The sequence below is a fragment of the Coffea eugenioides genome, chromosome 10 (genome assembly GCF_003713205.1).
Source record: "Coffea eugenioides isolate CCC68of chromosome 10, Ceug_1.0, whole genome shotgun sequence".
Taxonomy (NCBI): domain Eukaryota; kingdom Viridiplantae; phylum Streptophyta; class Magnoliopsida; order Gentianales; family Rubiaceae; genus Coffea; species Coffea eugenioides.
In genome coordinates, this window is record NC_040044.1 from 2,487,817 (window position 1) to 2,512,246 (window position 24,430).

Here is a 24,430-nt window from a genome sequence, read left to right on the forward strand (position 1 = left end):
AATATTCTCCTGCAGTTTCATCTATTCTTAAATAACCCCCCTGATGTTTTAAAATATCAATTTTACTCACCTATAGTGTCATGTAAATTAGAAATTTAACGAAACTAGTCTATGTAATATCTTTAGTTAAAATATCAGTAGTGACCTTACTTAAATGCTAAATCAAATGATGACTTAACCACTTTGTATAAAATTATAGGGAGATTATATAGATAAATACAAAAATTATAAGGAGAAATAGATTTTTATATAATTATAGAGGGCTAAGTCAATATTATGATTTCATCATACGAGCTTTTAGTGCATGTGATCTAATCACTGTAATTGATGATGTATTCCATCCATTTTTCATTTTATATAAAACTACATAAGGGTTATGTGGTTATTTTGAAATCTTATAAGAGTCATCTAGTATTATGCAAACTTATGGGGAAATTATATGTAATTTACCCAAAGCGAAATTATATCATACCAGGTAAGATGTTTCTGCTATTTTACGACAAAAAAAATTCTATTTTATGACCAAAAATTGCAATAGTCTTACCATATTTAAGGAGTAAGGGCCATCTCGACGACATAACTGTCCCTCAACTAGCTACAAGAGACATCTGGCTTCTTCTTTCCTACTGAGTAACCAGATTTCAGACCCAGGGAGTACTTTCTTTGCTCTGAAATCTGACCAACACCATGCATCTCTTCGTTCTTGCAACTTTGATGGTCCTTCATCTACTTATAGTCCTCTTGATCAGGTTCATATACTCCACTTTTTGGATTCCGTACAAAATCCAGCGACATCTGTATAAGCAGGGCATCAGGGGCCCTGGCTACCGTCCGATATTTGGGAATTCTCCCGAGTTCAAGCTAGAATTCGATGCAACATTGAACAAACCAATGGCATCATTCAGCCACGACATAGTCCATCGTGCAGATCCATGTTACCACAAGTGGACTGCCATGTATGGGAAGACCATGCTTTTCTGGCACGGCTCCACTCCCCGGCTGGCTCTAGCTGATCCCGAGATGATAAAGGAGGTTTTCCTAAACAAATCCGGGCATGTTATAAAGGTTAAGCTTCCACCACTGGCTGAGCAGCTCTTTGGGAAGGGACTCATTGATTTGCACGGTGAAAAATGGAGTATTCACCGAAAAATTGCCAATCCAGCCTTCATCATGGACAGAGTTAAGGTGATATATATCCATGGTAGTAGTTTTGCATTTTCTTTTTTTTTTATTCTAATATGAGAACATTTTATTTATTTTTCCCATCATAGTTTTAGAATTACAAATTCATTCTGTGGGTCCTACTTAAATTTATGATATCACACTATTGGAGGTTGACTGCAAGTATCATTAGTGAAAGTTGAAAATATCCAGAGGAGTCACTGTTGTAGGGGGATGCACCTGTTACACTGGCAGCCAAGTCTGGATTGTTTGGTTATCCATGGTTTCTTCGATTGGATTCGCTTATTATTCAAAAACTAATTTTTTAAATATAATATTATAATAATATACAAATAAAAATAATTTAAAAAACATATCATCTATACAATATATCAAAAATAACTTATAAATATATCAAAAAATTAAAAAAAATAAATTCTACAACTTCTTCTATCTATCACCACCATCCACCACGGTCATCTCCCCCGTTTTCCTTCCCTCCTCCTCCTTCTTACCTTTTCCTCCTCCATCTCATTCGCTTTCCTCTCTTCTCTTTTCCTTTCCTTCCTTGCCACTCCCACCCCCTCCCTCCCTAAATCAGATCGGGGCAGAGAAGGGGCGGGGATGGCGGGATGGAAAAAGAGAGGAGGAGGAGGAGGAGGAGAAAGAGCGAGATGATGATGATAGTGATGGATGGTAGTGTTAGTTTTAAAAAAGTATCTTAATTTTTTTTTAATTTTAAAATATATTTTAAAATCACTTCCTAAACATCACAAAAAATATTTACACTAAAAGTTTTCATAGAATTACAGTAAAACAAAAATACCTTGAAAAACAGCTAATACAAACGGAGACAAAAATTGTGAATGCTAAGCAGCTCGAGTTATCATAGATATGATGCAATGATTTCCTACCGTGTCAAATCTTGTTATCAACTAATTTGATGCAGGCAAAGCTCAGCTAGATTGCATCTACTCCAAGTTCGATTTGTCTTAAAGAGCTCGTGTTCAAGCCAGTTTATTTATATTCAAATTGAAGTGGAAACTGCAAAGAGGCTTGCCTTAAACCGGCTGCCTGTTCCTTTTTTTTTTTTTTTTTTTTTTAAAAGAAAATTTAACAAAGTTGTCCTGGTTATGCAGGCATGGGTTCCTGAGGTTGTGGAAAGTACTCAGGAGGTGCTTAAGAAGTGGGAAAAAGGGATACGAGAAAGAAATGAGATAGAAGTGGATGTACTGAAAGAGTTTCATATACTTTCGGCAGAAATCTTATCAAAAACAGCTTTTGGTAGTAATTTTGAAGAGGGAAAGCACATATTTGAATTACAAGACCAACAAGCCTTGTTGACTATACTGGCTCTGAGGACCGTGTATATTCCTGGTTTGAGGTGATTATTATCGGTATATGATTTTTTTCCCCCGGTATTAGTGACTACATTCATAATTCTTGACCTGTCTTTTGCGGAGTAAATCTGGTTAATGAACTAATTTTGCAGTTCCACACAGAGACTAACACGTGAATCATGTTCTTGCTAAGACTGCTCATTTTCCCAGACAAAAAAGCACTGACACCATACCGCCCTTGATTTAATAATGCTATAAGAAAGACAAAAAACGTATAGGTTGATCAATTATAAACCAACAGTAAAGGTGGGGTGCTCATGTTTCCCGTTACTGTTGTTGCTTGTTGTTCTTATCGGATAAGATTTGGCTTCTCTTATTAGTTTATGATTAAATCAATCGAAAGAAAATATGTGCAATTATGTCATCATGAAACAAGATTGATTTTTAAACCATGTATTTGTATCACATTTCTGGATCTGGCAATGTCTGAGTGATATTTTTCTGTTATTGAGTGAAATACATAGAGTGCATAAGTTTTGTCTTTGGCTTCTTTTCCGCAAGGAACCACAACGATGTAGTGGGAAAACAGTAATTCTGAGAAGAAAAATGTATAAATCAAAACAAAGAGTGTCATGAATCGGCACCTCCACTTCAAAATCCGACGTTTACTTGATATTGCAAGAACAGGATGTGTTAATTCTCTAAAATCATTCCACATACAGCAATTAATTGTTTTCCTGATTGCACTCTCATAAAACAACGCATAGGTATTCAGGGCAAAAATGGAAGTGATCCTGTGATATATGCTCCACCTGCAACAATAATTATGATATGTTTCTTTTGCATTTGCTGATTATGAACTACCTTAGCTTAATTCAAGGTAAAATGCAGGTTTCTGCCTACGCGTGACAATAGGATGAGGTGGAAAGTAGAGAAAGAAACTCGACGGCTGATAAGGAAATTGATCGACAGAGAAAAGAAAGCAGGAGGAAACCAAAAATGTCTGCTCAGCTTTTTACTTTGGGGAGGATTGCCAGTGGAAGAAGTCATTGATGAATGCCAGACATTCTATTTTGCTGGAAAGGAAGCTGTCGCAATATTCTTGACTTGGACACTTCTGCTTCTGGCGTTGCACCAAGAATGGCAGACCAAGGCAAGGGAAGAAGTATGGCAAGTTTGCAAGAATGATGAGCTTCCAAATGCAGACAATCTAAATGACTTGAAGATTGTAAGTGCATCTCACAACTCCATAACTATAAGTCGAATCCTTCCCCTCTTCAGACTAAGTAATTGAAAATTTTTTATGGAGAAACACTCTTGGTCTACAACCCTCAGTTACTGGATCATAAACTGTCTAAAAGGATCAAATCTGCACAATGAAAGAGAGGCCGTATCTCGGGAAGACTTTTGTAAGCTTTCAAATCTGAATAACATTGATTTTATTGTCTTGGGAAGACATGACACCTTTTAATTATGAAGAACAATTCAGCAGCCAAGTATTCTGCCCCTAATCCTTGAAACTTTTGGTGCTGTTGTATGAATATTTCCTTTTGGCTAACAAATATAATTGTCTGTCTATACTGTAAATGTTTGCCATCCCTATCTAATGACTTATGCACTGCTCTTGGATAACCAGGTGGGCATGATACTTAATGAAGCACTTCGACTCTACAATCCGATTCCAGATTTGTTCAGGGAAGCAAATCAGAATATCAAAGTGGGAAGCCTTGATGTTCCTGCTGGCACCCAGTTCTATTTGCCTGTGACTGCAACTCACCACAATACTGAGATATGGGGAGAGGATGCAGACGAGTTCAATCCACAAAGATTTGCTGAGCCGCGAAAGCATCTTGTCTCATTTTTCCCATTTAGTTTAGGATCCAGAATTTGCATCGGTCAAAATTTTGCCGTGATGGAGGGAAAAATCATCCTTGCTATGATTCTCAAACAATTCTCTTTTGAATTGTCACCATCCTATGTTCATGCTCCTGTGACATATCTCACTGTCCAGCCTCAATTTGGTGCTCAAATCCTTTTCAGGAGGCTTTCTAGTTGAATGCTTGTAGGGAGTTTTTTTTCCTTGTGTTCTATAGTCTTCCTGTATCCTGTCACAGTTGTTACTTGTTAGTGATATCCTAAGATGCTGTACCACTTGGAATCTTATTCCCTGCGGTAATGCATTTTCCTGTGCTGTGCAAGTTGTGATAAATTTATAGTATGCCGACTGCTTCTTCAAGAAAGCTACTTAATTCATTAAATTAATTGGTTATGCCGGCCGTTTCTAAATACTGTGTTATCATAAACTTGGGATCTACTTATTTAATTCTGCAGTAGTGCTTTTATGTATTCCTGGTGACTTGAATGATGAATGATGAATGATGATGTACAGTCCAGATATTAATTAGAAATACATGGTCTTAGCGAGACAGAAAGAATTGATCTTTCATCTAATCCAATTCAGGGTCTGTAAGAGCATAGTAAAAACTCTCTCTTCAACCGTTCTGTCATGTGCCTAACAATTCCTACCATTCTGCTAGTACTTGTAATCACTCTGTTCAAATTCATATACTCCATCATTTGGGTACCATTCAAAATTCAGCTGCATTTCAAGCGACAAGGAATTGAAGGCCCTCGGTACCATCCATTATATGGAAACTCTGAGGAGATCAAAAGGCACCATACTGAAGCGGCTTCAAAACCAATTTCATTCAACCATGACATCTTGCACCGTGTGGCGCCTTTCTACAAGAAGTGGTCAGCCATGTATGGAAGAACATTCTTGTTCTGGTTTGGTCCTACACCGCGTCTAACTCTGGCCGATCCAGACATGATTAAGGAGCTTATGCTAAACCATACTGATTGTGTCGATAAGCTCCCATTTACCCCAGTTTCTAGGCAGCTCTTTGGACAGGGACTCGTGGGATTGTTTGGTAAAAAGTGGGCCGTCCGCAGAAGGATAAGCAACAAGGCCTTCAACATGGAGAGGGTTAAGGTGATTTCCATCCCTCTTTTATGCCCTTTTCAATTTGTTTTTTCATTGAATCAGCCTAATAGATGCCCCATTTAGGATTTTAAGATGCCTGTTTCTTTTTTCTATCTTCCCTTCTTTTTGTTCTGAATTATTACTCTTTCTTTCTTGTTGACCTTTAATTTTTGTCCATTTTTACCTTAAACTACAATTATTGATAGAAAAAAAAAGACTCAATTGCACATAAGCAACAAAGCATCCCAATATCAGCTTATCAATTTATTTGTCAATTTTCTGAAACTTTCCTTCCATTTTTAGGAGCACACTCATATGACGGAATTCCCTTATCTTAGCCATTCTTAAGTACTGCCGAATCTAGTTAGAATTGGGACACAAGTTTGACCAGAAACCTTCAATGGCTCTAGTTTTCCTCTCGGTTAACATCAAGTTCCTAAAAGCTTTCATACTAGCAAATGCAGATACAATTTAGATAACTAATCATATTCAATTAATTGGATTATGTATACATAGGGAGGGTTGGAGTTGGGGGGGGGGAGACATTGTAACCCACACCATTGTATATTTCCCTTTATTGGTTTTTGTTTACAATTTGGAGTTGATAACCTTTAAGAGTTAAGTGCATGGTTTTCAGGATTGGGTGCCTGACATCGCAGGTATTACCATGAAGTTACTAAGGAAGTGGGAAGAACAAAGAGGAGGAAGAGATGAATTTGAATTGGATGTACACAAAGAACTTCATGATCTCTCAGCTGAAATAATTTCTATAACAGCTTTTGGGAGCAGCTTTGAAGAAGGGAAGCGTATTTTTGAGTTGCAAGACCAGCAGATCAGCTTTACTTTTCAGGCTATGAGAAGCATCTATATCCCTGGATTGAGGTGATCTACTTTCTTATGAATCGTGGAAATGCCTAAAGATAAGCTTAGATCCACGTGGTGTTTTTCGTAGCCATGCTACCATTAATTTTGTCCGCCACATTTAGGTGTAGGGAAATTTTTGTTACATGTGCTTCTGTTGTTCTGATTCTGATCCATTATCTCTATTAGCGGAATCTTTCATGGAAAAATCTAAGGATTTATGCACTGCATAGACCTTCGACTTTGAGCTTGCAGATCTGTTCAAGTGCACAAGCCACTTTTATATGTGACTTGAAGTGCCTGACACAAGTTTGCTTCGTTGGTAATGACTAGTCTATTCCATGTTTGTGAATCTCCCAAAATGGAATTAAATGCAGGTTTCTCCCAACAAAGAGTAACAGGATCAGGGAAAAGCTAGAGAAGGAAACTCGCGACTCAATTAGGAAACTGATTGAGACAAACAAGAATGAAGGACAAAAGTCGAAAATTTTGCTTCGTCTGTTAATGTCTGCCAATAAGAATTTTGATGACAAAGAAGAGGGATTAGATGTGGAAGAAGTCATTGACGAATGCAAGACATTCTACTTTGCCGGAAAGGAAACAACTGCAAACCTCTTGACTTGGGCGCTTCTTCTTCTAGCACTCCATCAAGAATGGCAAGATAAGGCACGAGAAGAAGTTTTTAGAGTTTGCAAAGGCAGTTTGCTTCCAAATGCTGAGAACATGGATGACTTAAAACTTGTAAGTTTCAATTTTTAGTTAATTGGATGTTTTGGGTTCACTGGTAGTACAGATATTCTGATTATCCACTGGATAGGATTCAAACAATGTTTGGCCTTCAAAGTAAAAACTTCTCCAAACAATGACGATGCTTGTGAACTCCTGATAGAACTGCTCAAAATAGCAATGCCTTGCGTGGAATCAGAATCAGATGAAATAGAAAGATGGAAGGATGCCAACTTCTAACTTTTAACAGCTGCAAATTCTGTTCTTATATAATGGTGAATTCAGTGGATTTCTCATGCTAAAATCCCGTTTTCTACTTGTAGCCGGACTGCTGTTTACCGTAATAATCACAATCTTCTCCATGTTTAACTTTTTTTTTTTCTTCTAACAGCTTACCATGATCATAAATGAAACGCTTCGGCTCTACTCACCAATAGCCCAACAGACGCGGAGAACATCCAAGAGCATCAAGCTGGGAAAGCTAGATATTCCTGCTAAAACAGAGTTCTATTTAGCACTCACTGCAGTCCATCATGACCCGGAAATATGGGGAGAAGACGCCAATGAATTTAATCCTCTTAGGTTCACTGAGCCTAAAAGGCATCTAGGCTCATATTTTCCGTTCGGTTTAGGGCCCAGAATTTGTGTGGGCCAAAATTTAGCAATGGTTGAAGCAAAAATTATCTTAGCCATGATTGTCAAACAATTTTCCTTCAGGGTGTCACCTTCATATGTTCATGCTCCAATCATGTACCTCGCCGTGCAGCCTCAGTATGGTGCTCCCATCCTGTTCAGGACCGTCTCAGCCTGAATACTAGTGCAAGAAGGGAAGGGAAGGAGAGATTATTTGCCAATTTGAAAAGCATAAAAATTATCACCATTACACTTTGAATAGCTATTCAAATATGTGGTTCGGCCAAGCTGTCAAAGACTCTATTTGCTGCTAGTGCAATTGGAAATGGGCTAATTTTCCTTCATCCTCGTGTTCTTAGTTTTCATCAATATGTTAGGACAACAAAGGGCCGAGAGAAAGGGAAATCTTGAAAGCACAATGCTTTGTTGCTGGAGTTCTGGTGGCCTCATAAAAGATTTTGGATGACAAGCTAGAAAATACTCCGCTCACAACACCTTAGCTTGAGTAGAACCAATTTACGGTACAATAGAGGGTCAGCTTGATCACGAGCTAGAATCTGTTGTAGTTTTACTGTTCTTAATCTGCTTCAACTTTACTCTTTAGGAAACACATGTACACTCAGAGTAATAATGAGTGAAATTACCAAGCTGTTCACCAAGCATTGGATCTACAAAGACAGAGTCTATGCAGGTGTTTGCCTGTGTGAGAAATCTTGTGCTTTGTTTATTAAAGCCCAGCATACTAATACAGTAGGATTATGTTCCAATACAATATCCATTTCCCTTTCCCCTAAGTTATTAAAGGATGTACTCAATAAAAATAGATTGACAAAGGTGTGAATTTTCGTTCCAACGAAGTTGTGTTATTATTGCTCATGTTCTTGAGATGGACACATTAAATTACTTGGAGATTCGCACAAATTTGTCTGAGAGGGAAAAAAAAACTCGAAAGACTATGTCAATAAATTTTGGGTTGAATCATTGATATTTGATACAAGCAAAAAATCACATGCCAATAACTCCATTTGCCACATTACATGTCAGAATTCGAAGGTTTGGCGACCAAACTTGGAAGTTGCACCAGCAAAGTTAGAAGGCGAGAGCAAATGTCTTATTCTTTGTCACAGAAGGCAAAAAAAGAAAGCAAAATAAAACCGAACTTATGGCTGTTGTCTAATGGAATATCCTTTTCCCAAGGAAATGGGAGTACCAAACCCTGAAAATTTCGAAAGCCAAGCACCAAACTTTCTAGCTTGCCACGAGATTCAAACGTGTTCCTACCAGAAATAACAAAAACCGGATTCGCATGAGCTCCAAAAATTCTTTCCCTTCTTCCCTTCCCTAGGACCAAAAAAATTGCAAAACCATCTAACTCGGCCCCCATCATTGGGAGCAATATCCGAACAAGTTTTACCGACCCGTTCTGTCGTTTGACGAAAATGACAACTTCATCCCCAATCGCTTCTTAAAACGACATCCAATATACGTTTAAACGAAAGTGTTAAGACGATACATCCACTAAATTCGGCCGCGCATGTCCATGCATGCAGCCAAGCATAGTCCCCCATGTTTGTTTGTTGCCATTTAGTAGAAGTTTGGAAAAAATGAGCAAAATAGTTTCCCAACCTTAATACCAAAAGGATGGTTGGACAAGCATACCCCTACACAACTCAAACTGGCAAGGCATTACTCCACATGATCTCTTGCAATGACAAGTCTCGTATTCTATCAGCAGCACTGCAACCCTTTTAAGCACTGACCTATCAAAGTCAGATTTGACGAACCCAAGTTGCCCAACCCCTTTGTGGATTCAAACTTGCAATATGATTCGTCAAAGGGGGCTATAAGAGGACGCAACCTTTATATTTGCTCCACAAAATCATTTAACAAGTTCAAAGTAAACAAAAGCAAATATGTTACTTGTAGCTTTATCCATAACTTGCAAATATTTGTGTTTGGATGTAAGATTATCTGAACATATTTTTATAGTAATATTGTAACACTTTTGCGATGTAATATTTATGAGATAATAAGGTTAATTGAAAAAAAAAAGTGGTTAAACAAACGTGTTTAAGATGCAACTAAAATTTTTTTTGCATAATATAGAAAATCTAATCACGTTATTTGACTTTTCCCTAAATCTTGGATGAATTTTTTTTTTATTTCCTTTGCTCATATTTGCCAGATTTATTGAGGGGCAGGATAATTTGGATTTTCATTTTAACCTCAATTAAATTGGTCATGTGGAAAATACAAAACTTAACTTTTTGAATGATACATCAAATCAAAGATTAATTTTAGGTTTGAAAGATGAACTAAACTATTCGAAATTTAAATTGAGATAATAACTCATTCGAGTTTATTTCGATAACTAAATAAGTCAATAATGAATAACATTTTGTATTGTCTACAATTTCAAACTTAGTTCATTCTTTGCTTAATTAGCAATAAGTTTGAAACTTGCACGAACAAAATTCAAGATACTTGAGTTTAGTTTGATAAAAACTTGTTCGATTTCGACTTTATAAATAAACAGGCAATGCTTAAACATGATTTCAAATTTATATAAAAAAATTCCTTGAGTTGTTTGATTTGATTTGATTAAACTCATTTATACTTCTAATTAATTTGCAAATGATATTTGCACTACAAAATTACCCTTTGCACTTCACATTCTTTCTGTACTAAAATGTTATGGTAGAATTTCAAGAGCTATTTTTGGAGTACAATTATCACTTGTCTTAAATTGATAGAATTAATAGTTGCAACTTGATAATGTGTTCGAATAAAAAATGTTAGAGGACTACTTTGGTCATTTCACCAAGAACTTTTCAATTTCTTTTGAAACTATTATGCCTTTCCCAAAATACATTAATTAACTGAAATCCCATTTCCCGTATTTCCTGCTCATATCTTAGGGTTACTGGGGGGGCGTTGGTTTCAGTAGCTAATTTAAGCTCAAACCCCAAAATCCCATCCGAAGCTTCTCGATTTGTATCCTTTGGGCAAACTCAGCAGCCACCAGACCTTCCCCCATCCCCTTCCCCAGATATTGACGAAAGCAAATCAAGGAATTTAAATCACGACGGCTTTTCATGTATAAGACTATTTCTTCAAAGGTTTTATTGGCAGAGATCCTTTTATTGTAAATTATAGTGATAAGGACAACTGGGTTTTCTGGGAATAGCTTCTTTGTTCACAAAAAACTGAAAAGGTACGATTTTTATGCCCTTTTGATTTGTTTTGAAATCAGTTAATCAATGAGGGATTATTTTAAAGCTTTTGACTTTTTGGTTTTGAAATTAATGTTGTTATTTGTATTTCTAAGATGGGATTGCGTTGATGTATCTGGTCTTAGTTTTTTTTTGAATGATTTTGAATTGGTGTTGTTGGATGGGTTGTTTATTGGTTTAGAATAAAAAATTTATGACATACGTGATTTGTGAATAGAAGATTGCTATGTGGAGAATTTAGGATTATTTAGAATAGGGGCTGCAGGACTTATTTGGAGCTTCAGTCTTTTTTTTTTTGGGTGTGTGTGGGGGGGGGGGGGGGGGGAGTGGTTCCAGGAAAAATGGCCTGTATGCAGCTCTTGATAGTTCAATTTTAAAAAGAATTTATGTTTTCATTTTCTTGCCCACCTACTTGGGCTGGCTTTTAGGTTGTTAGGAAGTTGTGTGATGAGCGATCTTAGTTCACCTCCATCCATGTTAATGCAGGAAAGGGAATGGTAGTAATAAATTTGAAACAGTAACTTTATCAGATAACAAGAATCTTTCCATTTTTTTTGTTTTGGAAGTTATTTTCGTCTGACAGGATTGTGGATCTCGTTGGCTTTACTGATAATTTTATTTTCATTTCAGGAAGGGTTTTTGTGGAATCAGATTCACCCTCTGTAGATAGATGTAAATATAGTTATGAGATTATCTTTTCAGACGTGTTCTACTGGTGGTGTTGTCTCTACTAAACTGCTGAAAGTAAATCTTCTTTGTTGGCAAGGCCAAGAAGATGCCATCTAATTCTTTCTCAAGACTTATTGTTGCTTGCCGGCAAGGAGTGCAGAGATCAATTTCTTCACAAGGAGGTGGGTTACAAGACTTAGTAGAGCTCCCTATCAGCCAAACCAAATTACTGTTTGGTGGGGCTTCTGGATCAATCAGTGACCTGCATGGTCTCGTACGCCCTGGCACTCTTGCTGCTGCTCAAGCAAATTTGCATGTAGCCAACCGAAGAAAGAATCTTTCCTTTGCTGGAGCATTTTCACGTGCACTTTCTCTTCCATCTGTATCAGGACCTTCAATCCAAGTTTGCAGTTATCATATTGATCAGCTGCTCGCTGAGCCTGCTGAAGTTTCTTTGGCTCACAATTCTCAGAAGGGACCCATGGCTTTATCTTGTTGCAGAGCTTCTCTTGTCAATTCTGCTTTAAGTGATGTGACACTTAGGCTTGTTCAACCTGCTGTCTCAGCCAACAATTCTTTTGCTTCTTGCAACAGTAGAAATATGGAGATTTGTAGGAATACTCGCATGAGTTTGAGAAATAAAGAGCAGCCCAATAGCTTCTTGGTTTATGGATATTTCATATACAACGTGGCAAAGAGGAGGGGAACGTTGAGTCCCTACCAGGAATTTGGATTAAGGTTTTTTCACACTTCATCACCAGCATGTTCCTCTGCTGGCACCGCTCCTGATGTGTCCTTTGATAGCTCTCTGCGTGATGAACAGCTTTCAAGTTCTGCTGATTCTTATACAGAGTATGTTCTCTCTAGTTTGTCTTTCTTTTTATGTTTAATGTCAAACTTAGTATCGAGAAATGGAAGGTTCAAAGCCCTAGTATGGCCTGATCTAGCCTACTATGTATTGTTTGGCTTGCAGAAGATTTATGTGTGTCTTAGACGATATAGCATGTGAAAGTGGGAAAATAAGCAAAGACACTTGTTTAAATGCCTATATTAGTCAAGGGCCAAAATGTATTGATAATACAAAATCACTTTTTGTGTCATCAGTCTCACTCTCTCTCTCTATCTCTCTTGACGGGATAAATACATGTGCTGGCAAGTTTCAAATCTCATGAGGTTATGTCTCTCTTGATGATATTTATTGCAGGAAGATCCCAACAGACAGATCTTTAAAGCTAAAATCAGGATCATGTTACCTGCCTCATCCTGACAAAGAAGAAACTGGTGGAGAGGATGCCCATTTTATATGCACAGATGAGCAGGCAATTGGTGTTGCTGATGGTGTAGGTGGATGGGCAGAGCTAGGTGTTGATGCTGGGCTATATGCACGTGAACTTATGTCAAATTCAGTAACAGCAATTGAGGACGAACCAAAAGGTTCAGTTGACCCCGCTAGGGTCCTGGAGAAAGCTTACATGAGCACAAAAGCGAGAGGGTCTTCCACTGCATGTATCGTTGCCCTTACAGATCAGGTATCTATACTTTTTAGTTAAATAGTTACTTATTTGTGTCTGATCTATTACTGAAGCTAAGCTTAGATGTGATGCTGTAAACTTTGGCCTATGTGATTCAAGTCTTGTTAAGATTGACTAGTACAGTACTTCATTTATCTAGATTCCCCCATCACATTTTGGATCATGTTGTCTTTCTGATTTTCCTCCATATGCAGGGTCTGCATGCCATTAATCTAGGGGACAGTGGATTTATGGTGGTTAGGGATGGGTGCACTGTTTTTAGATCTCCTGTCCAACAGCATGATTTCAATTTCACATACCAACTAGAGAGTGGAAATGCTGGTGATTTGCCTAGCTCTGGACAGGTAAATAGATGCTGTGAAGGTCCTAGTTGTTAACTAATCTGACTGACTTTACTCTTCAACTGGTAAAGAGAGTGTGTGTGTGTGTGTATTTTTTAAGCTAATCATCTGTTGGAACATGTTGAGGAAAGCAATGATCGGGTTTAACAAAGTTATCTTGAGAGGCTTAAAGTGGTGCTACTCTACTCTGCTGTAGGATGTGGGTGTATATTTTATCTTACAGACTGCACATAAGCTTAGCTTGCCCTTGGTTATGAATTAAGAGCTACGCGATGGCTTGTCATGTGCTTGCTTGATTAAGGCACTGTAACTGCATGATTGTTAAATTGTTAATCTTGTCTGTGTATTACATTTGTTTAGTTTATATTTTGTCTAATACAATGACTAATCATTTTAACATACCAGAAAAGAATTGGTCTTTTTCCAAAGCCACTCATACAGACTACAGATTTCATGGACATCTAGTCATTATATATCCTGTAAGATTTAGTTGTTCAATAATTTAAGGTGTTATTTAAATTACTTATGCCTTACATTCTGTTTGGTGGAGGTGTTACAATCTTAACACTATTGGTATTTTATGCCTAGACTGAATGGTCATCCTTTTGATGCAGGTCTTTACAATCCCTGTTGCTCCTGGTGATGTAATAGTTGCTGGTACTGATGGGCTTTTCGACAATTTGTATAACAATGACATAACAGCAGTGGTTGTTCATGCTGTTAGAGCTGGATTAGGACCTCAGGTGACAGCTCAGAAGATAGCAGCATTGGCCCGGCAGCGAGCACAAGATAAGAACAGGCAGACCCCTTTCTCTTCTGCAGCACAAGATGCTGGGTTTCGCTATTATGGTGGAAAACTAGATGACATCACTGTAGTAGTTTCTTACATAACCAGCGACAATAATGTACGAATCCTCTCTCTTTCTGTCTCCCTCTCTCTTTGTCTGTGTGTGTTTGTGTGCACATGCTTTCCAGATCACTCAGTTAAATACTCGGCCTCACTGAAAGGTGCTTGGTACACAATTCGTGGTCATAGTATTGTCACAGAAATGGTGTTGTTTCTCCGGCTCTTGCTTCTATGCTTGTTGTGCCTTGAGCATTCTCTCCTGTAAATGGAGTCATATGCATTTGTAGCTGCTGCTAACGTCTACCTTTTGATGATATGTAGAGAGGTCTGCAGTTTTCTTCTAGAAGTCAACAAAAATAGTGTCTTTTTCCTATGTGACGTGAAACTGTGACTTATTTTTGATAAATACAATAGTTTCTAGACTTTCGCTTGTTCCTTGGTCTGCCAGAGAACTGTCACCATGACATGGTCACACTGACATACCATTCAGTATATTGTTCATCGTTTTTCGCATAAATGAGTGCAGTTGTATGTTTGTACTCTTGAGGATAAAATATCTGATTAAGGTGCCCATATGCTGTGCAGGAAAAGACTTCAGCACGTGGATCTAGTTAGTGAAGTTTTGGATTTATATGGAGCTATCAATTTACCAACTACATGGCAGTGTCTGGAGCGCAGTGAGCATAGCAGAAGCCGTTGTGCAGCTTATACTTGTTTGTTATCTGATGTATGCTGCTCCTATGCACCATCTTGTACTATTTGTGTACATAGTGATTTTGACATTGTTTGCCTTTCTGCTATGTATTGAGGGAAAGCGGCATTAAACTGCTTTCTTCTGCGTAAGAGGAAGGTTGTAGAAAGTAGTATTGAATGGAGAGCATATGAAAGTGCATGCAGGTGCTTGTCTGGACATCTTTTGAAAACCTGTAGGACCAGGATACGTACGCCGTATAAATGATGAATATCATTTTAGTTGTGATATATGTTAGGAGCCGAATTTTACTCCCTCTCTTGATGAATTTGATAGATAGTCTGTCTACAACAAAGGCAAATTGAGTTTTTATTCATGCAACTGTGTACCAAAGCTTTTAGATGGCTGGCGCATATAGCTGGTTTTAAATGTAAATACTTGTTAATCTCGTGTTTATGTTTTGTATGTACTGGAAAGAGAGGGGGAATTACGCTTGCAGCTCAAGTGTAGCTTGGTCTCGTGTCCAATTTAAGCGGAACCAAAGATGTTATATAGCTGTAAATTTCTTGAATACCAATTCATCTCGGAGGGATGGTTTAATTCGATTTATGGTCTTTGATTCGAGTATCGTTCATCTAGCTGTGCGGATGGATTGCTCGCATATTGTTATCGTGTGAATGAGAAAATGTAGATGGTGGAGATCTGCTGAATAACCTGCAGCTATTGCTATTCAGCTTTTTGTTGCGAGCGGCTCTTTTCAAGATGAAATTCACATGCCAACTCAACTAGATTTTTTTTTATTCTTTGTTATCGTTATTTTATTTATATTATTCCACTTTATTCCGATCTAAGAGGGAGGTCCAATCGGTCTATGAGAAAATGATGGGAACTGAATCACTATCGAATTAGACGGGTATATAGAATTTTTTAAAGAAAACACATAACATGATAATTGGTAGGAGGCAAGATTTGAACTCTTCAACTCTTTGATTTTCCATCCCACCAAGCCTCGTTGATTATCAACTCAACTAGTTTTTTTTTTTTTTTTTTGGGTCAAAGGTCAACTTCTATATAATCAACTCAACTGGTTAACGACACAGAAACATGCAAATCACTGGAACGGTGAAACTGTGATGGCTGAGCTGGTCCTCCTCATGCTCAGCCAATCCTGATTTCTGAATTTCTAATGTAGCTTGTACTAGTAATAACTGACCAGATCAGAGTCAACTGCAGCGTGTGAAGGAGTAGGTAGCACTTGCAAGCTTGCTCAGTCTGCACTGGCATTAACAATTACCTTCTATTATTGGGCATTAGTCAACCATTTCCGGTCACAAATCTCAAATCCCACCTCATATCCATCGGTCGTGCATGCCACCATTAAGAAGGTTTAATTTAGAGTTTAGACCATTAGGAATAAGAAAATCAGACGCGGGCCAAACAGAAGAAAGAGAGAGGGGGCCTAAAATAAAAAAAGGAATAGACAGAACAGAACATTGTCCCCATTTTCTTTGTTCGGTACTTGTTTCCTCCTTTGCGTCCACACGTAGCCAGCCCATTTCTCTAACTATTGAGTACCAAACATCTCCTTCCAGAAAAGGACTAGAACCCCACGAAGAAAGAAAATACGCCAGAGAAAGAAAAACGAATTGTATTTGACTTCCCAAATTTTGTTTTTATTCTCCATAACTAGAGTGAAGTGGTCTTCACTTAATGCTACAGAAAAGGAAATAAAAGTCGATTCAGCCTTCTCAGGCTCTGCTTTGGGCCAAGGCGGCGTGATTGATGTTCCATTGTTGTTGAATGTTGAGATGGCGGGTCGAAGAGAAAAGTACGGCCAATCGCTACGCGGATCCAAAATCGCCATAGCAATTGTAATTGGGGTTCTTCTGGGCTGCGTTTTCGCTTTCTTGTTTCCCCAGGGACTCTTCTCCTCCTCGGATCCTCCTACCCGTAATCGCCGGCTTTCTAAATCCTCCCTTCAGGTCCGTCATCATCAATAACTCATTTGTTTTTGTACTTCTCGTTGAAGCGCTTAAATTGCCAGGTATTTTTATGGGTTTTGGCTGGGGGAGGGCACTAGTATCGTAAAAATTGAATCTTTGATGGAATTGCAATCTATGATTTTAGATTAATTATTGATCAATTTGAGCTTTAAAGGTAGTAGTAAAACGTACCTACTGTTATTTCTACACGTCAGATTATAGATTAAGGTTTTTAAAAAAAAAAAAAAAAAAAACAAAGAGCTTTCATCCTTTTTGCTAATCAGCATTTTAGGAAAAATGGGCCAAGGCCTGATATTTTGCCAGCAAATATTGTTTAGCCATCATCGTCTTGGAAGATTATATTTTCTTATATATGAATTATCTTGATGAAGTGCATAATATGATTGCTGTAAGGAGCGATTTTTTGCTTTTGATTTGTTGGTATGATGTTTAAATTTTTTGGGAGGTAAACAACAAAGAAGAGGTTGATTAGATTGATGCTGAAATGAATCTGTTCGCTTAGTTGAGCGGTTTCATTCTCAGGTTGATTCATCTTCATGTGACTCTCCGGAACGGATAAACTTGTTAAAATCAGACATCATGAAATTGTCGGAGAAAAATGCGGAGTTAAAGAAGCAGGTGAGGGAGCTCAAGGAGAAGTTACAGTTGGCTGCACAGGGAAAAGGTCATGCTGAAGAGCAAGTGGTGGCATTGAGCGAACCACGTAAAGCTGGGCCCTTTGGCACTGTGAAGGGATTGAGAACTAACCCTCCTGTCCTCCCCGATGAATCAGTGAATCCAAGGCTAGCAAAGATCTTGGCAGAGGTTGCTGTGAGGAAGGAAGTTATAGTTGCAGTTGCCAATTCGAATGTGAGAGACATGCTTGAGGTTTGGTTCACTAGCATAAAAAAGGCTGGTATACCTAATTATCTGGTTGTTGCACTAGATGATGCGATGGTGGAATTTTGCAAGTCAAATGATGTTCCCGTTTACAAGAGGGACCCAGATAAGAATGTTGATTTGATTGGAAAAACAGGTGGTAATCATGCTGTGTCAGCATTGAAATTCAGGATTTTGAGAGAGTTTCTTCAGCTCGGATACAGTGTTCTTCTTTCTGATGTTGATATAGTATACCTCCAGAACCCATTTGATCATTTTCAGAGAGATTCGGATGTGGAGTCCATGACAGATGGTCATAGTAATATGACTGCTTATGGGTACAATGACGTTTTTGATGAACCCGCAATGGGGTGGGCACGGTATGCACACACGATGAGGATATGGGTGTATAATTCTGGGTTCTTCTTTATGAGGCCCACCATTCCTTCGATTGAGCTCTTGGATCGTGTTGCTGATAGGCTTTCTCAGGAGAAAAATTCTTGGGACCAGGCAGTTTTTAACGAAGAGCTCTTCTTCCCTTCCCATCCAGGGTATGTTGGGCTTCATGCTGCAAAGAGAACCTTGGATTTCTATCTCTTCATGAACAGCAAGGTCCTATTCAAGACCGTGAGGAAAGATGCTGCACTAAAGAAACTGAAGCCAGTCATTGTCCATATAAATTATCACCCAGATAAACTTTCAAGAATGAGAGCTGTAGTTGAGTTCTATGCAAATGGCAAGGCAGATGCCTTGGACCAATTCCCAGATGGTTCTGAATGGTAGTGCTTGCACCTGATAGAAATTAAGTTCTTGCAAAGTTCCATGCAGTGGATCTCATTTTGTGTTTGTTATTTTCTTTTTGCTGGACGCAGGTAATTTTGTACTCACTGCTACTTCTCAGGAGCAACTTGTAATATGAATCTTCATTTTAACCATGATTTTTCTTCTTGAAGTTCCAAGTCATTGCTCCGACTGAGGTCTGGCCATGGTAAACATACTTGTGTTCGGATCGAAGTGTTAACACTAGATTTATTTTTGTTTCGTGAGGAGGTATTTGTTCTGTGATCTACGTACGATCACAACAAACTAAAATTTCGTCGAGGAGGTATTTGCTCTGTGATCTACGTACGATCAAAACAAACTTCTTCTGTACTATGGATTTTTTTATCTGCCCTTTATTCAAGCCTAGAGCCATAGGGTTGGTATTCCTCATTGTTAGGTTAGGGCATTCTGAAGTGCAAATGCCTCACTACTACTATAATGTAGGTTGGGATCACTATCAACGCAGACAATTTCCATTTTTCACTCTCACAAACTACTAAACTGTGGGCTATAGCTCTAGGCTTTTTAGGCCCGGAGCATCTCTTTAGTAAGAAGCGAGAAATGCATTTATTTCCGGACCACAAGAGTTGACATAAATCTGATAGGCTTCTTGGTCATCTTTTAGTTAATTGAACTTGCTTTACCATGTTTTGTAATCAACAATTAATCTTGACGGGGTGAGTTAAAATGTTCTCGTTTGTGTATACAGATTTCAACTCAAATGCAGTCTAAGAAACAAGCACAATAAACCAATACTACATACATTACATGCAAATCAATGCGGATGTGCATGTAATTTGAGTTAAGACAGAGCCCAGAACAGGGTGAAACAATGATGCAAATAGAGAACCTGCTTGCAATTGTTTCAAATGACTAGGCCCTCTATCATGTTAAGAAAGAAGTGTTTACAGAGGGGAACATAATAAGAGCAGATGCAACCACATCGTAGAGAATTTATTCGAGTCGATCTCTCTGTTGGTTTTAAAGGTCGATCGGGGGAGATGTGTGACACCAGGTGGAGTCCTGAGAAGCTACGAGACAATGCCAGGAGCCGTCGTCAACAGAGTCGAAAAAGAGGTAGACATGGGAGCCATCTTTGATGCCGTAATCTTGGAGGGAACGTTCATTTTCATTCATTAAAAAACTCTCAGTTCCATCCACCAGCAAGATGAGGCGATCAAATGGAAGTTGTTCCTGAAATCCGATCTCCTTCTTTAGGTCCGCCACCGTTGCATCATCTTGTATCTCCACGAAGAAGAGTCTTCCGGTCAGTATCTCTACTACCACTCTCATTTGCTAAAAAAGAAAGAGCTTCTGAGCACAACTTCCCTTTTTCTGAGTTGCCAATCCGGGTTTGTTTGGATCTTCAGACAGAGGGAGCAGAGAGAGAGAGCCATGTAGAATAGGGAAGCTGTTCATATGGACTGCATTCTCGATAGTTAGTTTAGAAACATGCCTATAAAATGGGATAGCTAACGAATTTAAACGAGCGTAGCTGTCCCTATATTTGATTTAGTTATTTTCTCTTTTATTGAACGAGTCAAGTCAGATTATAGCAGCAAGTGTGGCTACGTAAATCTTGATTACTTGAAACGGATAACATCTCATCGTGTCAATTAGCAGACAACTTTTCCCTCTTTCTGCGTTCGGAAGATGAAGGCACATTTGAAGCAAATTAGGATGAGTTGCAAAATCTATAACCGATAGGCAAAGTGGTCTTTAGAGTGCAGACTGCAGAGTCCATTTAAACAGTTTCGACTGGTGCCCCCTCCAAAAAAAAAAAAAAAAAATTCCATATGGTGGAGAGCCATCGTTAATATACACAGATTTTGAAGTAGATATAACGCGTAAAAAGGAAATCACCACTCCTCATTTGCACTTCCCCAATTTGGCGTCATTGTCCATAGGAGTTGGGATAAAAAAAACACTGTAATTAATGGGACATGCAAAGCAGCACTATTGTCTTTCAGAACAATCTATCCAGAAGAAACATTAACAAGTTTCAGCCAAATCCTCGAGATCCTGTGAGATACATGTACTGGATATTGGAAGTCATGCTATCACTTTGCATTTACGATATGGCCATAATTTCAGAATCCACAATCTAAAGTTCCATGAAATTGCCTCACCAGTTGATTCACTCTTTTCTGCAGGAGTACAATCCGGTAAAATCACAGCTTTTGCCAATAATATTTAGTAGTCAAAACTTGAAAGATTCTGAGGAGGATTGTCAGAGCCCATCCTCATGGCCCAGCCTGTAGAGTTCACACGAAATTCACTAACAATGAAGTTTGGCAAAAAGTATTGGCACAGCTTCAATTCTAATGCTAGAGTCCTTCTTTTCCCAAAATGACAAGAACACCACTGTGAGGTCAACTTGTAGTGATTAAAAAAAAAAAAAAAACTAGTTAAGAGTGTACCAACAATAATCATGGGGCTAAAGTTACTGATGGATTGCGACTTACCTGTATCCAGATTAATCCCGACTGGCTTGGAGAGCTGATGGCAATTGGCAACTTGATGAGTAACTAGCAGAGAGCAGACTACCAGCTCTACATCCTGGAATAATCAAATTAGGGTTGCAAAAACTGACTCCATCGATAAGAAAGGCAGAGGATGCCAGAAGTTTGAATCAAGACGGAGCTGTTAAGCCCTCCATTTTCATCATACAATGGTACTTTGATGGTGCAACAGCACCAGCTTTTGTACATAAATCCACGACAGCAGGAGCATGACCGTAGTAGTCCCGGCCTTCATTCTTAAGTACTGCCGGATCTTGAAGGCGTCGATACCATACTATGTTTGGTCGAACCAAATCATCTACCCTTGCCTTTCTCCAAAAGTGTTTCCCGCGCCAACCCTCATATTTAAACACACCACAAAGGCGAGCCTTATGGCCTGATGGCCCGACATGAACTTCAGAACAGTGTTCACAGACCTTCGTAGGATAAACCAACAACAGCTTCTCTACTCCAGACCTAACTGTCTCCCAAGCCTTCAGTGTTGCGTTCGCTACAAGCATCATCTCCTTATCTGATAGTGACTCAGCTCCAGCAACAGCACCAAGAATATCGTCCTGACTATAACTATTCAAGTCTAGCATTTTATCATTTACATAAGCTCCCGCCTGCCAGCACAACTCCAAAACTGCTGGGATACGATCAAAATCAAATCTTTGATTATGTTCAATCACATTCTGAAACATGTATTTCAGATGAAATGCCTCTACTGGGACTAATATGTTGTTCAAGCTCCCACTAGTCCACTCATGAACATGAACCTTAGGGCGACGCCTAAAACCACCACAAGTTCGAATCTCATGACCACTTTCTCCAATAAATACTTCTTGACAGTACCTGCAAAGAAACAACTTGAACACATAACCAGGTGTGCAAATGAGCCTGAACAAGCCAAACACAAACACTACAATAAGCTTGGTTTAAACTCCTAACAAGCTTCAAAACTGTGTCTGAGATTTTGTATTATTTTCCAAGTCTAGCTCAAACGAGCTTTCACTGTGCCAACCTCAACACGTAGTAGATCGATTTCAGGTTTCATACATATCAAGTCAAGCTTGCATTGTCTTGTCCAGCTCATAACCCAATGTATAATGGCTTTTACAAAGTGGAACTCTCAACTTGGAATTAAGTATTCCCTGTTTTCCCATTAAAATGTATCCAAAACATGGGAAAAAAAAACAATAAACTGATATAAATCATCTCCAGTGCGTCTGTATAACTAAAAACATTCTTCTCGTTATTAGATTTCATCAAACTAAAAAACGAGAATGATTTTCAAAAACTGGACAATACTAGCATGAATTAAGAAATCAACAAGGCTTATCAAGCTTGTAATATACTGAGATAAGATGGTTCATTGGAAAATGAAAAGGGATGGGGTGGAGGTAAAATTACTTGCACGCCCAAACGGGAACTCTCTGGAGAAGGATGGAAACGCCTCGGTAGAGGGTTGTTCGGGCCTTGAGGACCTCGTTGGCAACAGGAACCATAGCTTTGACTGGATAATCTTTGGCCCGATTCTCAATTCGCTTCAGAATCATTGGCCTTAACTTCTTCAAATCCACCACTTTCGCCTTCGAGCTGTAACATCTGTAGCATCCAATCATGCTATCCAAGATTAGCTTACGATGGTGCCAAAGCTCCAAATATCTCAAACCCATCTTCTAAAGATTGTAAAGATGGTCCCTTTATGGTATTCTTATGCTTAGTGGGTGTACTTTTGGATGCGCAGGCATTGTAGCAGCGTCGAGGCGGAGGAGGAGGCTGGAATCATGGAGGAGGAGCAGAGTGGCAGTCTGGCGGACCAAATCTTAGAAACCGGGTCGGTAATTAGATAGAAGGGTCAGGTCCAGTGTCGAAGCCTTGTCACAAAAATAGAAAATAACCCAACAATCCGAATAAGTGGGATCAAGTCCTTTTTTTTTACCAAAAAAAAAAATTAGATAGATGGGCAGAGTATCTTTGGTTGTGGGCCAGGCCCAAGCCATAATGGGCTTTTACAGTTTCTTTGGCCATCTTTTCTGCTTGTTAAAGTGGCCGGAGATTTTTGAGTATACAGGCAATTGACGGGTTGATATTGAGTTTTCACTTAAATGAATTATATTCAATTCATTCAATTTTAGATTGAATTAATTTTGGATTGGATCATATTGGATCATCTCAAGCCCATGATCCAAATGTGACCTAATATATTAATTAATAGATTTTAATATATAAATTCTCTCAAATATATTTTTACATATAAAAAAATTTTTCACACACATAAACACATTTCACGCGCTAAAACACTTTCACAAATACAAGCACACACTCACTTCTTAAGTTCTTTAGAAATACATTATTTTTATACAATAAAATACACACTAATATACTTTTACAAATACACACATGTACTAACTGTTTAAACTATTTTGGATGAACTCATTATTTTTTATACAAATAAGGATTTTCAAATTGGATAGTGGATATAGCTTTGGTCCAAACTAAGAGACCGAAGTAACAATTTTAGTCCAAATTGGATATAACATGAAAAAATGGTATATCAATATACGATTTTTCAAGTATTGTTACTTGATTTAGCATTAGCTGTACCAAACATATTTCTAGTCCCATAAAAGATCCAATCATGTCTTAATTAAACTGAAATTTTGATGAAAGAGATACAATTCTCAACCAATTAGTTCAAATATCACTATCCAAATCATTTGAAAATTCTTGCGAAAATTAACTTCTCCAGCAAAATTTCTGGATACTTTCTTACTCTTTCACAATTTTTGTTTGTTTTCCAGAAAAAGAAAAGAAAGGAAATGGTAGAAAGAGCGCCTTCTATTTTTATATCTCAATTCAACCAACCTTATAATTAACCCATTGTTTTAGAAGTATTTCATGATGTATATATTATCTCTATTGGAAGATGCGAAGGGTAAAAAGACTTTTATAGTTGTATTATCTCTATTGGAAGATGTGAAACTGTTTGCATTAACACAATTCCTTTCCAATGTATCTGAATCATAATTTCTTTATTTGTTTTTTAAATTTAAGTTAGGTAATGGGTGCCCAACACCAATATCCAAACCGCCCAAAATATATCTGGATTTTTATTGTTCAATTCAAAATTGACCCAACACCCAAATTACCCAACCCAACCTCTCAAATTAGTAGTTAGATTGGATGGGTTGTTAAGTTTTGGGCATAATTGCCAGGTTTATTT

General features: G+C 38.2%; 6 protein-coding genes across 8 annotated transcripts; 4 read left to right on the top strand and 2 right to left on the bottom strand.

Annotated features, from left to right (window-relative positions):
* The first annotated feature begins 594 nt into the window (after positions 1-594).
* Positions 595-4,735, top strand: LOC113750025 (cytochrome P450 734A1-like). Its single transcript, XM_027293932.1, has 4 exons — positions 595-1,185; positions 2,301-2,545; positions 3,393-3,729; positions 4,138-4,735. Exons 1-4 carry the CDS (start codon positions 688-690, stop codon positions 4,555-4,557), a joined length of 1,500 nt encoding a protein of 499 aa, XP_027149733.1. The 5' UTR covers positions 595-687; the 3' UTR covers positions 4,558-4,735.
* A 66-nt stretch (positions 4,736-4,801) lies between these two features.
* Positions 4,802-7,882, top strand: LOC113749211 (cytochrome P450 734A1-like; the record flags this gene model as incomplete). The annotated part of the gene is made up of 5 exons (XM_027292889.1): positions 4,802-4,853; positions 5,039-5,493; positions 6,122-6,366; positions 6,723-7,086; positions 7,463-7,882. Coding segments are annotated over 5 exons (1,536 nt in total), but the record flags the coding sequence as incomplete, so codon positions are not given.
* A 2,726-nt stretch (positions 7,883-10,608) lies between these two features.
* LOC113748938 (probable protein phosphatase 2C 55) lies at positions 10,609-15,398 on the top strand. The gene is made up of 6 exons (XM_027292541.1): positions 10,609-10,918; positions 11,568-12,458; positions 12,811-13,135; positions 13,333-13,482; positions 14,094-14,384; positions 14,912-15,398. Exons 2-6 carry the CDS (start codon positions 11,713-11,715, stop codon positions 14,939-14,941), a joined length of 1,542 nt encoding a protein of 513 aa, XP_027148342.1. The 5' UTR covers positions 10,609-10,918; positions 11,568-11,712; the 3' UTR covers positions 14,942-15,398.
* Positions 15,399-16,571: 1,173 nt separating this feature from the next.
* Positions 16,572-18,850, top strand: LOC113748835 (arabinosyltransferase RRA3-like). The gene is made up of 2 exons (XM_027292410.1): positions 16,572-16,999; positions 17,543-18,850. The coding sequence occupies exons 1-2, from the start codon at positions 16,826-16,828 to the stop codon at positions 18,659-18,661; spliced, it is 1,293 nt and encodes a 430-aa protein (XP_027148211.1). The 5' UTR covers positions 16,572-16,825; the 3' UTR covers positions 18,662-18,850.
* Positions 18,851-19,681: 831 nt separating this feature from the next.
* On the bottom strand, positions 19,682-19,993 carry LOC113749212. The gene has a single exon (XM_027292890.1). The coding sequence runs from the start codon at positions 19,991-19,993 to the stop codon at positions 19,682-19,684; it is 312 nt and encodes a 103-aa protein (XP_027148691.1).
* Positions 19,994-20,633: 640 nt separating this feature from the next.
* Positions 20,634-23,043, bottom strand: LOC113749545 (APO protein 4, mitochondrial). Of its 3 annotated transcripts, none has more exons than XM_027293321.1 (3): positions 22,615-23,043; positions 21,166-22,056; positions 20,634-20,955 (listed from the first exon to the last, which is right to left on the bottom strand). In XM_027293321.1, exons 1-2 carry the CDS (start codon positions 22,878-22,880, stop codon positions 21,333-21,335), a joined length of 990 nt encoding a protein of 329 aa, XP_027149122.1. In that variant the 5' UTR covers positions 22,881-23,043; the 3' UTR covers positions 20,634-20,955; positions 21,166-21,332. The 3 variants fall into 3 exon arrangements, with proteins under 3 accessions (XP_027149122.1, XP_027149121.1, XP_027149120.1); XM_027293320.1 differs by having other exon boundaries at positions 20,634-21,064; XM_027293319.1 differs by having other exon boundaries at positions 20,634-21,076.
* Between the last annotated feature and the right edge of the window lie 1,387 nt (positions 23,044-24,430).